Below are 22,277 nucleotides of genomic sequence, written 5' to 3' on the forward strand. Positions count from 1 at the left end.
TAAATTACAAACAGTCATTCAGAGGGATTTGCTGTGAAATGCTTCATTCTAGAGAAACTTTATTCACAGCGGTGGTGATCGGAACCAGATTCCCGGTCCAGGTGTGAAGACCTCGGCATTAGCCAGTGCTCTTGCTAGCCGGTGTACAGGCACCTTGCAACGGTTGTTAAGGCGCGCTGTTGCTAGGGGAAACCTGATGGGGGAGGGACTAAGCGTTGGGCGTGGCTTCGGCTGAATCAACCCGGAAGTGCCGCGCGCCACACAGACACTCAGAGGACACACACACACACACACACACACACACGGCGGTGTCGAATGGAAATGAGCGTCAGGAGCTCCGGCGTTAAAACGAGAAGGGGCTGTTTTAGCTTCTCCGGGGCGCTGTAGGCCTCGTACGCGCCGCAGGTGAGGGAGGTGATAATCCCGCGCGTCTGTAGATGTGGGCGAGAAGGAGAGCGAGAAAGGAGGAGAAACGCAGGAGTGAATGGGAAGAAATGACGGGGAGACGCTGCCAGTGCCCGGCGAGGTGTCAGCAGTGAGACTGCCCCATCCATCTTAGCACCGCCGGCTGAGATTTGCCTGCTGAGGACGCCGGGGTGACATGAAGAAAGGTGAGCGGCGCGCTTGGTTTGTTTACTTGTTTGTTTGTTGTGTTTGTGTGCGTCGATATTGCTGTAGCGAATTTTCCGTGCCACCTTAAACGGTGCAGCGGTTACATGTGCGCCGTTTAAGGTGGAACGGAATGCTCGATGAAGAAGCCGGGAAACCAAGTTGAAGCGATAACTTGCTGTTCGCGTGTGTCGTGCGCGTCGGGGGGATGAACGTTGCTGTGTTTACAGACGTGAGGATGGTTCTCTGGTTCTCTGGTTCTCTGGTTCTGCGTGTGCTGTTTTTACTGCAGTGACAACCAGGTTGTCAAAGCAACCGTTAAACTGAACTGACCAGCTTTGCTGTCACGCCAGTCTCTGTGTTTTCAGCTGGTTTGCTGCGAAGCTGCAGGCAGTTGCTTGTTAGAATGTAAACTGCTGCACCATTTAAGGTGGAACGGGAAAATTGGAACGAGAAGCTGGTATACTGGAAGCCAACTTCAGCCTGGTCAGGTTAGGTTAGTCTCTTCTCAGCCTGGCTGGCAAGGAGACGTGGAGAAGAACCAGCCAGCAGTCTTATATCGCTACCACAGTTTAAGGGTTTAATTTTGAGCGGTTTAAGGTTTAAACACTGATTTAAAATGGAAAATAAAAAAGACAGGGCGAGCTGGAGCAGGTTAGCTGTGTAGCTAGCTGCTTTCTCGCTAGCCAGCCTGTTGGGGTCAGGTCCAGGTTTCAGCTTTGGGTTTGGCTTTAGTTGATGAAATGCAGAAAGATTTATGTTTTAAGTGGGGACCACAAAAGTAGCTGTAAGTGGTGCCACGGTTACAGGAACAGTCGCTGGAACCTCTCTAGCATACACTGTGTTGCACACCTAGAAAAAAAATGGTTCTTCAGTGGTTCTTTAGCACCTGGAGCCACGAGTTCCACATAAAAGCATTTGCATGCTGAAGTGGTTCTTTGAATGGTGGAGTTGTTCTTCAGGCTGGTGGAGAATGTCTTGCACACAGGTCAGCGCCAAATCCTTTTCGATAGTAGCACCAAAAGGGGTTCTTCTGTTGTTAAAGCATGACATAATAGTACTAGTTATATAGAACCATTTTCACATATAGAACCATATAGAAGACGTTCCTTATCCATCAATCAGAAGAGACATTTCACCATGCTTGGTCCCTTTTCAGCATGTACTGTGTTGTATATGGTTCTAAATGGAACGTTTTTCCAGTGCATGGTTCTGTATATCAAACCAAAGAACCCTTTAATCATGCGAATGGTTCTTTGAGGGTTCATGGTTCTGCACGTCGAGCCGAAGAACGCTTTCCTGATGGAAAGAACCCTTTAATCATGCGAATGGTTCTTTGAGTGTTCATGGTTCTGCACGTCGAGCCGAAGAACGCTTTCCTGATGGAAAGAACCCTTTAATCATGCGAATGGTTCTTTGAGTGTTCATGGTTCTGCATGTCGAGCCGAAGAACGCTTTCCTGATGGAAAGAACCCTTTAATCATGCGAATGGTTCTTTGAGTGTTCATGGTTCTGCATGTCGAGCCGAAGAACGCTTTCCTGATGGAAAGAACCCTTTAATAATGCGAATGGTTCTTTGAGGGTTCATGGTTCTGCATGTCGAGCCGAAGAACGCTTTCCTGATGGAAAGAACCCTTTAATCATGCGAATGGTTCTTTGAGTGTTCATGGTTCTGCATGTTGAGCCGAAGAACGCTTTCCTGATGGAAAGAACCCTTTAATCATGCGAATGGTTCTTTGAGTGCTCATGGTTCTGCATGTCGAGCCGAAGAACGCTTTCCTGATGGAAAGAACCCTTTAATCATGCGAATGGTTCTTTGAGGGTTCATGTTTCTGCATGTCGAGTCAAAGAACGCTTTCCTGATGGAAAGAACCCTTTAATCATGCGAATGGTTCTTTGAGTGTTCATGGTTCTGTATATATAGAACCATTTTCTTTACTGAAGAACCCTTAAAGCACCATCTTTTTTTTAAGAGTGCTAGTATTCATGGTTTACTAAAGAACTGCATTAGAAAGTGCCTTGAAGTGCAAACCGTGGAAGAGCGCCACCGTCTGAAATGAATTACTGTACCAAATTGTCGGAAAAAAAGCGTACAGCATAAGTAATTCTGATGGCTCTTAAAATGCCTGTTTTATCCAATTAAATTAAATTACGTTCATTTTTGCGCTCATTTAATTGGTATACGAGCGCTTGGAGCAAGGCCACGTCCAAAACCGCATACCTTCATATTAAATAGAGCGTCGGAACAGTACAGCACCATCAGTAGCATGCTTATTAGTATAGTAAGTGCACGGTTTTGGACGCGGCCGTGACCTTTCCTATTATTTGGCTGATCTGGTAGCCAGATGGGTCCACATGGTAGTCAGTTCTTCCAGTATATTTTTGTGAGGCTGTGCGCTGCCAATCAGACACAAATCAAGGATATCAGACTGGAGAGGAAGTTTCAGTGAGCTATTGGGACACAGCCCTGTTCTAGGTAAGGCTTAGCGTTATATGGTAGTGTAGGCATGAACTTCGACCTAGTCGTGTAAAGCAGCCTACCAGGCAGTCCCACGTTTGCAGGAGTGAAAGGATAAGGAGGGAAGGAGGGAGGGAGGGGGTTAATGGAAGGCAGGAGAGCAGTGTTTCCCTCCCCTTTCTGTCGTCCTCCTCCTACTTTTCCTCCTCCCCTTCTCTCTCTTTCTCTCTCTCTCTCTCTCTCTCTCTTGTTTCTCAGTCTCGTTGATCAGGGTATGAGAGAGACGTGGAAAAAGTGTACTGCATTTTACTCAGGTAGTACTCAGTTGTTTTTAACTATTTCCTTCCTTTACTAATCCGCCTGCTTGCGCTTCACTCCCTGCTGCTCTTGAAATGAGCAGCTCTTCGTTTTTAAAGCCGAAATGTAGTGAATCAGTCTTTTCTCCACTTTAAAACTGCTCTTGCCTTCACCTCAGTTGTCTTTTTTTTTTTTGCTGTTATCTGCTTATCTCCCACTTTTCTCTCTCTCCGCCGCCCTGTTCACCTCCTCTGCAGAGCTCTTGTCATGTCTACATGTGGTTTTGATGAAATCGCAGAGCCTGTGAGCATTTTTGGCGCAAGTGGAGTGTGGGTATGCTCTTCGTCTAGTTTGGGGCAGAAGTTTTCAGAGAGGAAAGTGTCTGTGGAGAAATAGAGCCGTTTTAGTGGCTGATACTTGTCAGAGTTTTTACTGGCTTTAACATAAATGTGCTGCTGTTGCTTTGTGTTGTAGTATTTGGACAGAGGTGATCACCTCCGACCACATAATGAACACCTAACTAATGCAGTAAAGCTATGTCTTGGACAGTTAGCAGTGCTTTAAACCGTTTTCAGCCTACGGTGGATGCAGCAAAGCCACCACAGGCATGTTGTTTAACAGGATCGGAGTGGAGATTAGCTGCTCAGCTGTGTCCGAAAGATTATTAGTGTTATTATTGTCCCAAGGACTTGGTACAGACACCTTCTGCACATCTTGCTGTCGCATAGGATTGGATTCAGTGAGGTACCACGTTCATGGCTCTGGTCATATTAAGCATATCATGTCATTTATAAGACATTTTCTTCAAAAGTGATTTTTGATTTTGGTTTAAAACGTCTTCTGTTGTTTTATTACATCACTGTGCATCAGTGGGCGTGGCAAATAATACCCACCAATAATATTGTCTTTCAGCTCCACCTCCTATCCTCCTGTACCCCGTCAGTCGTCAAGAAAAAACGCTAGGTATATGTAACAGTGCACACTTACAGATTATTCTTCAAGGGTTCTTTAGTAAAGAAAGTGGTTCTTTAGAACCATGAACACTTAAAGAACCCTTTGCATGATTAAGGGGTCTTGGCATCATGAATCGGTTCTGCAGATTGATGGAGAGTGTGTTGAATATGGATCTATGTAGAACTTTGGTGTTTCTTCTCTTATTACAAGCTTGACATCGTGACAACAAAAGATTGCTCTTTGCTCACCCTTCATTTTGACGGTTGTTCCGTTTAGCTTATCTGCAAGTGCTCAAACTGTTAAGAAAACTGAACTTCTTTAAAACGAAATCCTCTTTTTCAGTTTGATGTCTGATGTGGTTTGTGAACACTTTAAAAGTTTCAAATATACCATTCAGAATCTTCAGCTAAGGGAAGTCAGTGTTTTTGTGACATCACAAAGACGTTAAACTAACAGGTTTTAGACTTAGATTCTAGCTTGACATTAAGGTTTAGAATAGAGTGAGTAAATTAAAGTCAATTCAATAAGTATGTAGTTGAATGTCAGTTGAAGGCTGTGCAAGCATCTACAGAGCATCTTACGTTGGACCATCTTACTAAAGCATCCTCATTCATTTCTATTAGCAATGTGAGAAACCGGCCGATTTTTGCTCCAAACACACAGTCAGCTAATTTGTTGTTTTTATTTTGGCAGATTTCTTCACAAAAGAGTGATTTATAATTTCGGTTATATGCAACTGGCTAATAGAAAGCTCTGGAAATGTGCTCGTACGTGTTATACATTCAAGTAGCCGACAAGCTTTGAGCCTCAGATTTAAGATGAATAAACATTGATCTTTGACCAAATTGGCTGTACAGAAATCAGAAACCATAAAAATTTGTGATCGGTGTGTCCCTGACTTCTGTATTCCTAGGTATGCCAGCGTTTTATTTGTGACAGTTGAGTCACAGTTTGGATACGAAGTTTGCTCAGTCCTGTGTGGGGCAAACAGCTGTGAGGAACTAAGCCTCGTCAGCACAGCGGACGAGTGACGCTCCAGTATGCATTGACTTTCCTGTGCAGACTCGTGTCTGATACTGGAGTTGAATGGACTTTGTCATTTCAGAACACTTCTCTCAGGCTGACAGCTCCGCAGCCGTCGGTTCAGCGGTGGGCGTCGAAGAAAGAAGACCGGTTTTACTTGACTTCTTTAAACCACACCGTGTTCAAGGAGGCCAGGTCCTGTGAGAGAAGGTTGTTTGACTCTTTAAGCTCACATTTTACAGGTTTTACAGGTGTAACAGCTTTCGTCTGGCTTTTGAGTCCGTATTCACAGGTCCCTGAAAGCCTTTGCTGCCTAAGCTCATGTTCTATTTACTGTGGCATTGTTAGGCTCACAGTGACTTGCGTGATTTTCACAGCAGTGTTTATTCTTCCATTAGACCAGCGGTTCTTATGCGGATATCGTCTGCATTATTTTCCCAGTGCTGAAAGAGCAGCGCAGGTTTTGCCGCTGAAGAAAAAGTGCTTACTTTGAGAATATTTATGTGCTCATAAATCCACCGTACGATGGAAAGAGATGGCAGTGTCATGTTTCTGTGGTGGCCTGGCGGGTAAGGGGGGGGGCGGCTTCAGTAATACATTAGTGTTATTGTTATTATTACTGTATTATGTATAACTGTCCCTAATGAGTTGTCATGATTAGTGCTGGGTATTAATTTGCTGTACTCTTATGGAATTGGCTGAATTACTTTTACTCTGCACAGAACATTGAAATCCATTTAATGAGATGTCAAATTACATTACCTAAGCAGTCCATCTTATCAGCGAGCCATTAAGCAAGCTCGTTCCCAAATCTAGTGACTGATAAGGATGTTATTAATTTTTACTGTACACTGTTAGGCAAAATGAGGTACTGTGCGCCCATTTCTGTTGACCAAGGTACAAAGGTTGTAAATGTGCACTCAAAGGTACAGCAATGGTATTGAGGTCCAGCTGTGCCCCTTAAAGGAGTTTTAGAGATACAATACTACATTTCCTCATACGTTAACATACATTTTATAATTGAACGCTTTAAAGTAGAACAGTAACTTTAAAAGTCTGGACAAGGTCCTTTGAGTGAGTGCAACTTTAAAGATCGTAACAGAATGTGGTACTGAAGACGTACCCTTTAGGGGAACCCCCCCCAACCAAAGGTGCAGGAGGGAAACCACAGTGGATATTCAGGAACTTGGTTTCTGAGAGATTTGACGAGAGTTCCTGCTAGAAAATGTTGGTTTCGGTGACGATGTCTGGGAATTATTCAGTTTTTGCTCGAAAAAAATGGTAGAACTCTGGTCATATTGGTGTTAATGTTGTGGAGAACCTCCATTGTGGCATCATATAACATGAAGGGCCACTTCCAAATGTTTTCCAAATAAAATAATTAATAAAAACAAAACGTTTTGCTGCAGAATGGCTAACAACTTTTCATTTTCTCTTTTTTTATGACTGTTTTTAACCGTACCAAATGTATCAGATGCATCTCGCTGCAGCTCGCGATGTTGAGAGCTTGAGATCTTGAGAAGTTCTATTCTGAAACCTTACTCCTCTGTCTCATCCAGCACTTCTGTAGGCAGTTTCATTTGGAGTGTCGTGGCTCGGACGGAAAACCGGAGAACATTTTATCTTTACTGACTGTCTGATTCGATTTTTTTATGTGTAGGCCTGTCACAGTTATTACATAATCACCTGATCGCAGTTATTCGTACAGATCGGTTGTTTTAGCTGATCAGTCATTTTTCACAGCTGTTATCTTTCACAAACATGTTTAAAATGCAGCATACCGAATGTGAGTTGTGTGATTTGTGAATTGCGGATTTTTTCATCTGTTGGATTTGGGCCAACACACGTAAACAAATAAAAGTGTGAAACTTATTTATTGAGATGTCATGCGTGTTAGGAAAACTTCTAACCTCTGACTGGTGCTATAGTACCTTTTAGAGTAATGCTTGTTTATAAGGGCTCAAGCTGCTAAGTATTGACCGCTGGAAAGCGGCGTTTGGCCACTTTAGGTTTTAATAATTTAATAGCTGCTGTGAACAAAAATGGAAAAAGAAATTGTTAATTGCAGTTATTTAAATGGCAATTTGTCATTAGCTTAAAATCTCATGAGTGTGACGAGCCTAAATGGTAAATTTTTTGTATTTCTAAGAAGGCATTGAAAGACATTTCTCTAAGATATCAATATCAAATGTATCAGTATTGGTACTGTATTGAATGATTTTTGAACAGTACTCAACTGTAGTCACAGAGGTTTGACTTCAATACTAATGCAAAGTAGGCTAGGCAATTATTTCCTAGCCTACTTTTAATATTCCTATTGTGAAAATTTGTCACAATATATTGCGATAAGCTTTCCTGAGCATACTGTGGATATCCTCAGTACTTTAACAGCAATTATTACAGCATAATTAGCCCTGTTTAATTGGATTTAGTACAGCAAAGTATGTGAAATGTTAAGCAAATACTTGAATTGATAGTTTTTGACAATATTTTTTAAAATATTGCGCTTTCCACGATATTGTGTACCGTGAGCACTTCTTAAAGTATTGTGGTATTACATTTTTGCCATATTGAGCAGCTCTAATATGAAGTGTGCACCACAGAACTGAATGCCTGAACAATACCAAAAATCTGAACATGTCATTCTGTGAGCAAAACATTTAAAACTGTTCGAGCTTAATTAGCATCTTTGATCCTGAAAGCACTTTAAAAAAAAAAAAAAAAAAAAAAAAAGAAATACAAAACTCCTTGAATGTTAATTAAATCCAATAAGCTTTAAAATAATTCATACGTGGCCTGAGGGGAGACTAATAGTGAGGCACAGCCTCCCATTCATCACACTGTATTAAAGAAAATGGGCTGTACTGTTTGCTGATTGTTTCTAGGATCGTAAGGTCACGTTACTGCATAAAACTCTTCACCTGGCTATTTTTAGATATGCTAATGAGTGCATCTCTGCCCATCTGAGTTAAATTAGCATGCAAAGTCTGATTCTGCTACAGGCAGAATACAATGTCAGCATAGTGCCCGTTCATTTAAATAAAGCCGTGAAAGTTACGGGACCTCAGTATCTAAAGTTATATCCTGCAAATATTGTAGCCCAAGCTTTCACCATCCTCTCCTGAAAAGCCATACATAAGATACTGGACCATATAGACCTCCCTTTGGCTCAGACGTTACCCGTTTCCCTGTTTATCAGTGACATACGGACACGTAACCACATTGTTTCTGGCTTTCAGACTTCATGCTACTTCTTCCACTCCAGTGGCTCCCCAGTAGTAGCTCTAATTTAAAGCGCAAACGTACGTCCAGGGTGTCTCATACACAAACCACGCATAGGTTTGTCCTACTTAGAAAAGTAGGCTATAGCCAAACTAGCCTTCTAAAGACATGTATAATAGGGATGTCGTATTTCACTGACTTACACTGCTGTAGTTCTACAGCAGCTGTGTTGTTATTAAAGGTCTTTTGGTTTAAAAAAAAAAAAATCAGCTTTGACTGTCAAAGTAATTACTGTAAACACACTCATAATAATAGCACAAGGCAGCCTTATCAAGCTGTCACTTTCAGTTCCTCTAGAGTGGCTCACCCTGATAAAAACAAGCTTTGTACATTTGGAGCAAAACTTCCCGAAGTGTCCTCAAACCCGGAGTCACGTTCTATTTAATGTAAGACTGTAATCTTCATAATGATTTGTGTGCGTTCTCTCCATTGGATGAAGGTCTTGTTTTATTGAATTCGAACATTGCAAAATTGTTTGGCATGATTTTGGTTCCTCTAGAGTGGCTTACACTCATCTTTTGGGGGAAAAACATTCTGGGAGGTTTTAAAGGAATGACTCACTGGGGGAAAAAGGACGATACTGATTTTCCCCATTAGTAGCAGATGTTGGCGTGAAGCATGTTTGGTGCTCCAAGTTTATTGCTCTGTATTAGTCTTGTTGGGATAAAGTATTGTGGGTAAATGAAGATTAATGCACCGAATGGTATAGTACAGCATATCATTTAGTATCATATTATATCATACTGCGTCGTCACTAGCATTTTAGCTTGTGGCTAATGTGTTAGTTTGGAGCTTTTTGTCTCCCAAGACATGTATGCAGTGTTTGTGGTGGGCTGAGGGCTGAAGAGACAAAACTACAGTCACAACTTCTAAAGGAAACAAACGTGGTTTTTCTGATTTTAGTGCATAATTTAAATTTTTAGCTGTTTAACATGTTGGTAAAAATAAAACATCAAATATAAAATTTGCTGTAACTTTTGCGCAGGTCACATTACACACTTTATAGTATATAGGATACTATATAGTATAATATAGTAATATATTATAGTAGTATAATATAGTAATAAATATAGTAACATATTTTCCAATATGTTAAGTTCATCAAATAGACAGTAATTGTGTATTAAAATGTGCAGAAATGGGAAAAGGTACAAAGCTGTCACTGTAGTGCCCCTCTTGTCACGGGGGGTGTTCCCTCAAGGGTACATCTCTCGGTACCTTTAGTCAGGGAACATAACTGTACCAAAATCACTTGAAATGATATTTTCTAAGCTGTATTGACTCCACACACCCCGTCTCGTCTCCAGGCTTTTGTTTTATTGATCTGTTTTATTACATTACATTGTAAAAAGGTACAAATATGTACTTTTCACCTGGAAAAACTTACTTAAGGTACATAATCTGACCTTAAAACCACTGTTGTACCATCGAGGGATCGTTTACATTGTTTGCTCTTTGCTGGACCAAAAATATAGCTGCACAGAACCTTTATAACGGCGTATAAAGCACATTGTTTTAGATACTATATTTTTATGTTTAATACTGTAATGAACCTAAAATTAAAACTAACATATTAACACAATTTTCAGGAACTATTTGGTCAGTCTCATGTATGAGACGGTCTCATGTATCGTATAGTCAAATTATGCGTTTTTTAATCATTACGCCCGTCACTGCATTGTACATTGTAAATGGAATCACATGAATCACCTTCAGATATGCATTCTTAATAACTTGAGAATGGGAGTGGAGAGTAGAGAGAAAAGGCCTATAGGACTAAGAGTTTATCACCATGCTCAGGAGCTTAAGAGTGATTCATCAGTTCTGGGTTGCTCAGCAGTTTTCAGTTGTACGACTGCAGACTTACGGCGAGTGAGTTCCACTATGTTACATAACTCAACTACAGCTACAGCATTAACCTTCTGATTGTCTCAATAAAATGGAGGCGTTTTGCTTGGTTGCTTTACAGTGACAGCACATGCCCTCAGCCTCGGGAGGGGGGGTATTCACTTTTACCCCTCTGTCTTCCTGTTCGTCAGACCAGATAGCATTAAAGTTTTGCCTTCAGTAGTGAATACTACCTTTTAGTCTTTGCCTTATTTTCTGTTGTGTTTCTAAATAACCCATTTCTCACCGTACAACAATATGTAGCCTTTTGTTTGTCTGCACTGTTTCAGCCCAAGAACTCTCTTTTGACTCTAGAAAAGGAAGCATCAGGTGAATCCACAGGGAGACTGGGAATGTCCATAGGGAATGTCTGTCTACTCTTTTAACTGTCTTTTAGCCTAGAAATTGCATGGACTAATGCTATGGGCCATTTTCAGTCATGATCAGACTAAGGCTGTCATTTTCTGTTGTATTAATAAGTGAGAAAGCGATCAGTTGTATTGACAATTAATGTTGTAACCTGAGTTTTCAGAATTAGGTTTAATAGTCTAGTAGGTGACATCTCGCCTAGGGGTCTGTGCCCTGCCTGGGCAAGCAACCTATACTATACCAGTAGGAGCTCCTGACCTTCACTTATCTCTGTAAAATGATGAAATTGTAAGCTGTTCTGGACAAATGCTATGAATGTACATGTATAAAAAGCAGAAGGCGTGGCCCGAATAATTAATATATTCATCACATTGTTATTTGTTGTCTGTTTAGTATACTATATATATTTTGAACATTACTGACGTGACATTAAAAATTATGGTTAGTTATAAAACATAAATATTATGGTTTTAAAGGACCGTTTTGAGAGCAAGTAGTTAGATACCCCTTTGGGAAGCACTGATAAGTATTCGGAGCCTGTAAAATGCTCTTTGGGCCAGCATATCAGAACATTACGTGGCAAAGATCGCATATAAATAATTGCATCCATCAGACTGAGTTTCTTACTGTAAGACAGTGGACCTGGCACAGGTCCGCATATTGTGCAATGGTTAATTGGCATATAAATGATTGTAAGTAACAATATAATCTTTTTTCTTTTTTTTTTTTTTTTTTTTTTGAGAAACCTAATATAGCTAAATTGTCTGATTGTCACTCACTGACGCCCTGTAAACATGTTATTGCACCAGTCAGAAGTTTTTTGCTCTTCTGTAAGACCAGTTTTATGCTCACTTTGTTACATGCATTTGTCTCAAACCAACGGATAAAAATGCACCCAGTTCATGTTCTGTTTGTGACATAAACGTGATTTTGAAAGCTGGGAACTGGGGGAAAAAAAAAGAAAAAAAAGTGTAATCAGCTCAAATTGTGATGATTATGATCATCATTGATTATGATTATGTAATGGTTGTTACAGGTAAACTAATCATTGCCAGTACATTGAAAGGGTCAATTTAATAGCTGATTTTTGAAATTGAGGTGTGAGTAATCAGGACAGCACTGGAATGGACCGGTGTCCTTATCTGGCCTGTTTTTTAATTATTGTCTCCTTATCTTGCTGTAGCCTTTTCCTCACTTCGGTCCCTCCTGCGGTGTCACTGGGCCATGGTTCGCAAGAAAGGGACCCTTATCTTGTGTGGAGCGTTTCTATTCGTCGCCTGGAATGCCCTTCTCCTTCTCTTTCTCTGGGGAAGGCCGCCCATCGGTCGACTTGGAGAGGGAGGTGGAGCCGAACCGGGTGCAGGAGAGGATTGGGCAGCTGGTAAAGGGAAAAGGGGCGGAGCTAGCGGATTGGCCGGAGAAGTGATCCGATTGGCCGAAGAGGTGGAATCAGAATTGGAGACTCAGAAAAAGCTCCTGAAACAGATACAGAGTCACAGATCGATATGGGAACTGCGTAAAGATGTGGGGAAAATCGAGACGGAAGACATAAAAGACAAGAAAGACGAACTCAAAGAACCTCAGCAGGTGCCCCAGTTACCCGTCTTGGATGAAAACAAAGCTCTTCCGAAAAAAGTACCAGCTCCCGTCGTCACATCCCCTCCACCAGACACAAAGCAGGACAAGATATTAAACGATGAGAAACAGTCCTCTGAAAATAAAGTGGGTCTCACTGACTCCAGTCCTCAAACTGTCATCCCAATATTGGTCATAGCTTGTGACAGAGTCACAGTGAAAAGGAGTTTGGATAAACTGATACAGTACCGGCCTTCAGTGGAGCTCCATCCCATCATCGTCAGCCAGGACTGCGGTCATGCGGACACAGCCCGGGTCATTGGCTCCTATGGCAGTCAGGTGACCCACATTAGCCAACCAGATCTCGCAGACATTCCAGTGAGGCCAGATCACAGGAAGTTCCAGGGCTACTACAAGATCGCTAGACACTACAGATGGGCCCTGAACCAGGTGTTCAACACCTTCAGTTACTCCACTGTGGTCATTGTAGAGGATGACTTGGAGGTAAGAATGCAGAACTAATCAGTATACAGTAAATCTCTGACGTGATTCAGACTGATGACGATTGTTAGAAATCGATTCAATACATCGTGAAATCTTTTACAATTCGGTTTGATTCATTTGGTAGAGTTCAGAATGAATTTCTTAAAGACACTAGAAATGTGACTAGAGGCACTCTTACACAGTAAATAGCCTTGGGCCGATAATCAATATCATGGAATATAGCGATAATTTGTACACGCTGCAGTACTTTGATACTTTGATCAATACTTCAACAATATTTGAAGTTTTATTTCCCATATATGTGGCTAAAAGAAGGCAAAATCATATTGAATCACAGGTGGTAATTAAGGTGGCTTTCTTGAAGTGGGGTTTGTAATGTAATAGGCTTACATGAAGCCTCTGAATTTACTACAGCATATTTTATTTATTTATTTATTTTAAACCTAAATTCGTGGAAATATGTTATGCAGTGTTTCGCCACTCTTCTAATGACTAAAGCTTCAGTGAGCTGTTTCCAAAAAAAATATTTTTCAGTGAAATTTAACGACATTTTTACTATATTTGGTAGTTTGTTTTTTTGTCTTGATCATTGTTTGGAAGTTTATTTCATAAGAAATGAAATATCCAGCGAATGTTCAATATAAAACCAACTTTATCGGCAACGTGAAAGGATGATAGTCGTTCGGTGGAAGAAATTGCTGTCATTTAATACAATATTCAGGGCTTCTTTGCTTCACATCTTCTTTATTTTTGATGTATACACTGTATACATTGGCGGTTGTGTGATATCACGATTTGTAATTATATTACCATCAGGGACAATGCAAAGCATAGGCTAAATTATGCTCATGTGAGATACTTTGTGACTGATTTTGGATCACAATGGTATTGTTTATCACTATTACTCTGAAGGTGATAATCATTTGTTCAACTGTATGTATATATATATATATATATATATATATATATATATAGAAGCTTAAGTATAGACAGTAAAAAAAACAGCACAACATTGTTTTGTTGTGTATTTTTACTTCTATTTTGGGCCAAAAATGAACATTTTATTGTTAAAATTGTTTAAAATTAAGTGCCTCTCAGTACATCAGTTAGAGAAGTCATCAGTTCAGGCTGATGTCATCAGAAAAGGCTGGATCGGATGTCTGAGTACTTTGTTTGAGTAGTTTGTGCATGACAGATTACTTTTAGATGCTCATCCTAAGTAAAGTACTTCAATTAAAATAGCTAATTTTAAAGCTTAGTATTGGCCGATACTAAAGGCTTAAGTATCGGTATTGGTATCAGAATAGAAAAAGTGGTGTCATGCCAACTGTAGCTTCAACACACATTTACACCCCAAAATCTATAGAGATGTTTCTTGGCCATTAAAGTTCTCACTGATTATTTATACATTAGAAAAGTATGTGAAGTTTGGGGGGGAAATTTGAATTTCTGGTTTTGAAATGATTGTGCGGTTGCCATCTTTGTATAAACTGAAATACTTCTGTAGTGCACAGTGTTCAGAATCTTTTTTTTTTTTCTGCCTCATAATAAAATTTCTATGGAAGAAGGATGAAAGAGCCCGTCACTGTCGCCCAGCTCTTTTATGTGCAACTTTTTGAACTTCTTGTGCTTTTGAAAGTCTCGCAGCCAAACTGATTACAAAGTCTAATTTCTACCTAAGAAGAGAGTAAAAGTCTACAGATTGTGTCCTTGAGGTTGAGTTTTCAACAGGTATGCCCATAGGCATCCGCAACGCATGTTATTGAGGAAATGAAAACCTTTTTCTGCCTAATGAATAAAAATTTGGTTTTATTTATCATTTCAATATAGGCACTTTAAAGGGCTCATACCATAGAAAACTGAACTTTTGATGAGTTTTTGATAAGAAGTTGGAGTAGTATATAAAAACTTTCACACCCCAGACCCTATATGGAAACTAAACAGCCTGTTTTGAATGTGCTTTTTCTGTGAGGTCACAAAAACCAACACGTTTCCATCCACCTGATCAGCCTCCAGCGGTTTAACCCTGTTCATTCATGCTGAAGTTATAAGGAGCGTTTCAGCCTGGACTGCTTTTTGAACGAGGCACAATATAGAGCAGCCAATCAGAACAGAACATTTACATATATCAGGCTTAAAGGCTCAGTAACAAAAACAGCCCGTTTGATTGAAAGGGATAAAGAGAGGTTGGAAAATGATCTTAATTATGATTATGGAATGATTCATTTTGGTGCATGATGGTTCTTCAAGGGTTCTTCAGTAAAGAAAATGGTGCTGTATAGAACCATGAACACTCAAAGAACCCTTTGGATGATTAAAAGGGTTCTTTGCATCATTTGATTCTTCAGGCTGATGGAGAATGTGTTGAATACATAACACGAGAATGTGTTGAATACGTAACAGAAGAACAGAAGATATAAAACTGTCTATAGCACATTCTCCATCAATCTGAAGAACCCTTTCATGATGCAAAGAACCCTTTAATTATATAAAGGGTTCCTTGAGTGTACATTGTTCTGTAACCACACAAAAATTAAGGGGACTTCAGGATGAAGAAATGTTGCATATGGGCCCTTTAACTTGTTGCGGCCTGTTTAATTGACTGCAACGGTTTGTCCTTCTTGGGTTGCAAGCCATACTGGGTTTCAGGTATCGGTATAAATGGTCATTTTGACGCTAATAGCTTTGACCCAATATGTATAGAAACCTACTGTTGATCTCAGTGCAGCTGTGTGCAGTGCAGGAACATCAGGAAAAACTGGATTGCCAAGTTAAAATCTGCCATGTTTAAATGATCTCATCTCCATCAAATGACCTTTTGTCAAGGAAGGAACAGTGAGAGTGCTATCTAGCACAGAGGATGAGTTTTCAATCCTTCTTTGTAATCCTTCTGACGGCTGTAATCCCAGTTTGCTCCCCCAGATTAGCACATTTAACTGATCAGTGGATTAACCAACTTGGCAGTGTTGAAGCTAAAACGGTTGTGCATCACTGGAGATCCCAAAGGGACACGTTTCTGTTATAAACTCCGATAAAAAAGAGCCAGCTGGATCAACGAATGTCCAGTCAACATTTTTAATCTCTGTGACAAGTGTCACAGTGAACTTGAGGGACCTTTGTGTTTAAATACTGTTGACTCTGTTAGGTTATGGTTATTTTCCTAATCAAACATAAACGGATCCTGTTAACTAACCACTGATTTGAATGAGGTATTTTTAAACAGGGAAGTCACCAAATGGGAATACTATGCCGGATTAAAGCCCTCTGGGACCAGAGCTGGTTTAAAGGGCCCACATCCTTCGTTTTAATGCTTATGATTTTATGCTTTAATACACCAAGAGCAGACAATTTATTTTTACATTACAATTTTCCAACCTCTTGATCCCTTAAAATTAAACAGACTGTTTTTGATACTGTGCTTTTAAGACTGATGTATGTAAACGATTGGCTGGCATAATTCAAAACAGCAGCGTGGGCTGAAACACTCCTTATAACATCAGTGGCTGTGTTTACATGCAAAGATTTTTTGCCAATCTGATTGAATACATTCCGATTACAGATTCAGACTGAGGTGTTTATATCCTCACTGTATTCAACAATTTGATTGTAATCTGCGTCACGCTAGTGATGCAAAATGTGGAGAACCGCTTAGAATTAACGTTAAAATGACAGCGAGCACCACATGAGTCCAGTCAGAGTGAGATGAGCAGCAGTGAGCAGTGCTTGTGTTTTTAATTGCTTAAAAATGTCCTTCACGTGTCCATATTAATGAAGACCGAGAGGAAGACATTGTGCTCTGAGACACATAAGCTGGACGTCCATCCCACCGCCGTCTTTTAAAGATCAGAGCATAAACTTGGTCTCCTCTGCAGACCAGTTTCTGCTCCGCTATGTTGAACGTTATAAACTTTCGCCAGAGCCGTTTATGAACTCGAACGCGCATGTGCAGAACGTACTTACATGTTCTGATTGGAATGTAATCGGATTCAGGCATTTACACTGGTTTATTTTTCTGTTTAATGGATTATGTACCGGATTACCCACCTCATTCAGTTGGATAGAAGTTGTATTCCGAATAGCCTAGTCTAGTCAGATTGAGGTATAAGTCGGATTATTAGGTTGCATATAAATGTGGCTCGTGTGACTGGGTGGAACTGAACTGCTATAGGCTGAACAGGCATATATATGTAAATGTATTGTTTTTGTGACCTCACAAATACAGTGAATCAAAATAGACTGGTTTTGCAGCTTAATTTCCCTATATGGACTGGGGAGAGAACCATAACTTAAATGTTTGCTAGGGGTGCGTGGAAATTCACAGGCACTGAAATATTTTGGCAGAAAACGGTACGTAAGTGTCATCTTGTTTTTTGGATGAAAAATAAATTATCTCATTTTGAAAGGTCTTAGTGGGAACACATGCATGCGTTAGAGCCTGCTGAAGTTAATAGCAGTTTATTTTTTAAAAGACACTAAAGTGACGAGTGTTAATAGCACAACCCGCTGGAGAAACTCCAGACTGCTAGACTGGAGTTCCAAAGCCATGCCCACGTTTTACCAATTAAAAAAGGTGTTTTACATCATTATAGTGAATGAGCTGTGGCATTCAGCTTTATATGCCTTTGGAGAAACAGCAGAGCATAATTTTTTTCATAATTTCATAGCTTTTAGTGTTTAATATTATTTAGCAAGCTGTTTTAAAATGAGTCCTTCCTAACATCGTCAGCATTATTACACTTAGATTCAAAAGCATAAATTAAACTGCAAAATTTATGTAAAAGAACCCTTTCTTTCGGTTTTGTCTGAATGTGTCTTGAATTTGTCTCATTTTTGTTTTGGTGCATCACTAGTGTTTACATACCACATGAAAGTCTTATTTGAATAAAATTGATTTTTCATAATATAAGTTTGCTGACAGGTCTTTTTTTTCCCAGCTTGTTTCTTGTTTTCTTCACTCCTAAAAGCTCCTCTTGTGTGTCCCTCTAGGTGGCACCAGACTTTTTTGAGTATTTCCGTGCTCTGTACCCAATCCTTCGCTCCGACCCCACTCTGTGGTGCATTTCAGCCTGGAACGATAATGGACGGGATGGCCTGGTGGACCCGGGTAAGGCTGACCTTCTCTACCGGACAGACTTCTTTCCTGGGCTGGGCTGGATGCTGCTGAAGGAGGTGTGGGCAGAGCTGGAGCCCAAATGGCCCAAAGCCTTTTGGGATGACTGGATGCGTCACCCGGAGCAGAGGAAAGACCGTTCTTGCATTCGGCCAGAGATCTCCAGGACTATAACGTTTGGCCGAAAAGGAGTCAGTTTGGGTCAATTTTTTGACCAGTATCTGCGCTACATTAAACTCAACACTGAATTTGTGCCTTTCACTAAACAGGATTTGTCTTATTTGGTCAGGGAGCGCTATGATGAAACCTTCGTTAAGGAGGTGTACAGCGCCCCCTTGGTGAAGGTGGAGGATTTACAGCAAGGTGGTAGTTTGAAGGGCGCTGGCCCGTTCAGGGTGCAGTATTCTAGCAGAGACAGCTTCAAAGTACTGGCCCGCAATTTGGGAGTGATGGACGACTTGAAGTCAGGGGTTCCCCGCGCTGGCTACAGAGGAGTGGTCAGTTTTCTCTCACGTGGACGAAGAATTTATCTGGCACCCCCCGAGGGCTGGACAAAATATGACACCAGCTGGAGTTGAAAGGGCAGATTATTAGGCACGGACCACAGAATGACAAAACTCAGAATTATGACAACCATGCAGGAAGAGAGGAACGCCCTCTCAAACCAAAGAAAACAGGCAGGGTGCGAAAGGTTATAAGCTGAAGGCTAATGCATGGTTAAAAGACATGGGATGAAGGTCAAAGTACAGTGATTTTGTTGAGCAAGGCGACTTTATTCTCTGAGGGTAATGGAGGATGGAACACCCTGTCACACTGGGAACTACACAAAAGTTGGTATCTTGTGCAGTCATACTCAGAGAAGACCTTAGCAAAGTCCTGCTGTTTCTAATGGTGGAGATGCTGTTCTTCTCAGGATAAACACATAGTTGTTGCTCAATTAGAAGCGATAGTTCAGTGAAAAATGCTAATTTACAGAGTTTCCCCCTTATGTACAAGAGACCGTTCAAGACATTGTCTGATGTCTGAAGTTTGCTTCTTTAGTTTTGCACTGGAGCTCATATAGCTGACAAATAATGGAAGCTTATACACCACAGGTTAGCATTCTGCTAACTACAGTTGCCTCAAACCACACTGAGTTGTTTAGTAATCTCAAGTAGACTTTGCTGAAGTGGTTTTTGACACCGTTCGACATACTGTTATCCGTGCAAATGGACAAAAGTATGACCACAAAGATAGCTGCTAGTGTTTTTAGCTGTGAGTGATGTGTGTTTATAATAGATAAATGTGTCCTATAGGGGCAGAAACCTCTTACGCAAGTCTATTTGAAATGACTTTATGGCTGGACCCAACTATTCGGATTTTCATTTGTTGGTAAGTATTTGTTTTTCAAAGTTGGGATTTGGAAATTCAGGGTTGTTTTTTGACTAAATGTAAGGTATCAATAAAGGCAAGCTGCAAAATACTGACGTTCAGGAGAAACTTGAGACGACTCAAGGTCATGGTCCATCCCAGCAAACGCAGTCATGTTGTGACAACCTATTGCTTTGGTGCTCACAGCGTTGAAATGTAATTCCTCAGAAAGTTGTGAGGTTATCTGACCGCACGTTGTCACAACCTCCTAGAATCCTTCATTAGATCCATTGTGTTGTGAATTTTGCTTATTTGCTAACAGGTCCTCATAATACTGTTTGAAAACGTTACTGAATAGTGAGGTTGTGACAACGTTGCCCAGACAACGTAAACAGTCGTTGTAGCAGTGTTGTAAGAAAGTCGACAGTGTTGTGATAGTATTGTGTGTTTGCCGGGATAATGCGGCGCATTTCATTTGCTGAAAACGGCGCCAAACACAACAAGAAGAAGCACAGCCTCTTCAGCACTAACAGCTAAAAACACAACCCACTGCTCTGCTCCTGAAAACCCACCGTTCTACCCACATTCAGGCTCATCATAAAGTCCCTGTACAAATGAACCTAAAACAGCCCAGCATAAACAATTTATCTCTTACAAAATTAACAATTTACAACATGCTGTCGTGACGACACCGTACATTTTTGTGCTATTTTTATACCTTTTAATTGCACTATTGAAATGTGGAAACATTTACCATTTCAGCTTGGGGCGCTTGACATCACTCACAGCCGTGAACATCACACTAACGCGGTGCTGCACCGCATGTGTTCCCAGGGCGGCTTTAAAAAGTGCCCTGCTTTTCTGGGCCCTTACTAGTGATGTGATGCCCTTCAAACCTCGAGTTAGACTTCTGTGAAGCTCTGTGGGGGCGTATTTTTTGAACGACTTTCTCTGCCCCACTGAAACCCACCCAAATACATGAAAACCCACTAAAAAGTACAGAAACACTCTGGGGTCATTTTAACCATAATACGGAACAATACAGCATTTAAAAAGCAGCAGATAAGTTTCTGGGTACACTAACTGCTGCTGTCTTCAAAAATTAGCAGCTAGATATTGAAGTCGTCGCTAGATGTTTCTGTTGGTCACCGATATGAAAATCCAAAAGGTTTTCACGCTTGTTTTAGAATCTTTCATAAACGACGAAGAAACTATAAATAATTTCCAAAAAGTAATGATATGTGTTTTATGTTATTTCCATACCTTGAAGAGCTCAGCCAAACTTGTTAACTTTTTCAGAGTCTTGCCCTTTTTAATGCATCAGAAAGGCAAACGAACAGCAGTTTTCTTGCAGGCGTAACTATTGCTCATACACCTTTTTGAAGCCTGCTTATATTTTATAGGCTCTGCAGATCACTGGATGCTCCACTTTCCAACAATAGCAGAACTGTGTGCATCAGTAAATGTAAGCTGGACAAACCGCTGCTCACCTAATTACATCATTGATTAACTGGGTACGTTAATCACTGGTGTCAACTGTGCACGATGCAGATGGGCCAGGCAAAGGACTCCTCTCAACAGGAGTGAGTAAAATTGATGTCAGTCAAAGTTCTGATTGGACGTGGGGAGTCGGGCCTATTCAGGTTTAAACTGTATTATTAAGTACAGTTTATTCATTCAAACTTTCTTCTTAAAAACCTGGCAAAATAACGACAAACCAGCCCATATTTTGCCTCACCGCGAAAACACATCAAAAGGAATTTGGCTGAAAAGTTCTGCCCAGTTTGGTAGGAAACCGCCCCATCTGGCAACCCTGCACATCTGAGCTGATCAGCTACATGTAGGCTAAGAGGGGGAACTGTAGATTGGTGTTTTGCTGAACTGTCCCCTGAAAAAGTGTCAACTTCTGTTATTCCCAGTGTCAAACTCAGTGCATTGAAGGGTTAGCTTGGCGTTGTCATTACTTGTATTGGAAGTTCTCTGAGTGGCTGAGAGGCTGTTTTTTTTTTTTTCTGTGAGTTACTGACATTTTTCTGAACGAAGTTAATGACATTACAAATGAATTACAATGGTCATAATTGTTGTCCAGTTTAATTGATGCATTCAAACAAAAGAGTTTTGAAGTAGCACTATTTTGATGAAGTGATGGAGTTTTGTGCCAGGAATGATTAGCCTACAAGATTCATGCATATGAAGCACCAAAACTCATGATAGACAGATTCTGTGATTTTAATTTTTTTTTTTATCCTAATTTTTTTGGAAGTAATGTACTTGAACCCTTTGTCGTTCTCCTTAATTCAGGAGAGATTTCATTACATTTCAAAGATGTCCCAAATGTTAGGTTTGTTGCAAAACCAATGACCATAGATTTTGCTCTGTATGTTCTTTTGAATGCATTCGTTTAAGCAGGAGGGATGAGAGGAACCGTTCTAATATAATTTAAATGTACTGTATTGGGATGTTTGCGAGAGTTTGTTCAAATGTCTGTATGAAGTATAAAACCACTGCCTGATGTGTTGTTTATAAATTTAATACATTGAGAATAAATGACTATTTTGATATGCCAGTATAAGAGAAAGCTCATTTGTTCCTGTAACTGTGATGCAGTGGAAACTGAACCTTTTGAAATGTTTCTGAGTGGATTTCACTTTGAGGTCTGTGAGCTTTTCAGGAGTCCAAACTAATTCTGCAATGTAAACCCTGCAGTCCAGAGGTGGGCTGCCATTGGTCCTATTTGTCCGAGGCTTTTCTCGGCGGTCCCGTTCCGCCATTAGACTGCATGCACTGTTGCAACTCAGGAATTTAACTTTACAGCAGCTGCATTTTCCCACGTTTTTAAAAGGTCATCCATGAGAACAG

At 40.5% G+C, this 22,277-nt stretch overlaps 1 protein-coding gene across 4 annotated transcripts; it reads left to right on the forward strand.

Annotated features, from left to right (window-relative positions):
* Positions 1-266: 266 nt before the first annotated feature.
* mgat1b (alpha-1,3-mannosyl-glycoprotein 2-beta-N-acetylglucosaminyltransferase b) lies at positions 267-21,987 on the forward strand. 4 transcript variants are annotated; one of them, XM_037535505.1, is made up of 4 exons: positions 3,367-3,381; positions 5,424-5,551; positions 12,063-12,958; positions 17,945-21,987. In XM_037535505.1, exons 3-4 carry the CDS (start codon positions 12,104-12,106, stop codon positions 18,644-18,646), a joined length of 1,557 nt encoding a protein of 518 aa, XP_037391402.1. In that variant the 5' UTR covers positions 3,367-3,381; positions 5,424-5,551; positions 12,063-12,103; the 3' UTR covers positions 18,647-21,987. The 4 variants fall into 4 exon arrangements, with proteins under 4 accessions (XP_017566909.1, XP_017566907.1, XP_037391402.1 ...); XM_017711420.2 differs by lacking the exons at positions 3,367-3,381; positions 5,424-5,551 and adding an exon at positions 267-611; XM_017711418.2 differs by lacking the exon at positions 5,424-5,551 and having other exon boundaries at positions 3,318-3,381.
* Positions 21,988-22,277: the final 290 nt, after the last annotated feature.

Source organism: Pygocentrus nattereri, chromosome 27, assembly GCF_015220715.1.
Source record: "Pygocentrus nattereri isolate fPygNat1 chromosome 27, fPygNat1.pri, whole genome shotgun sequence".
NCBI classification, from domain to species: domain Eukaryota; kingdom Metazoa; phylum Chordata; class Actinopteri; order Characiformes; family Serrasalmidae; genus Pygocentrus; species Pygocentrus nattereri.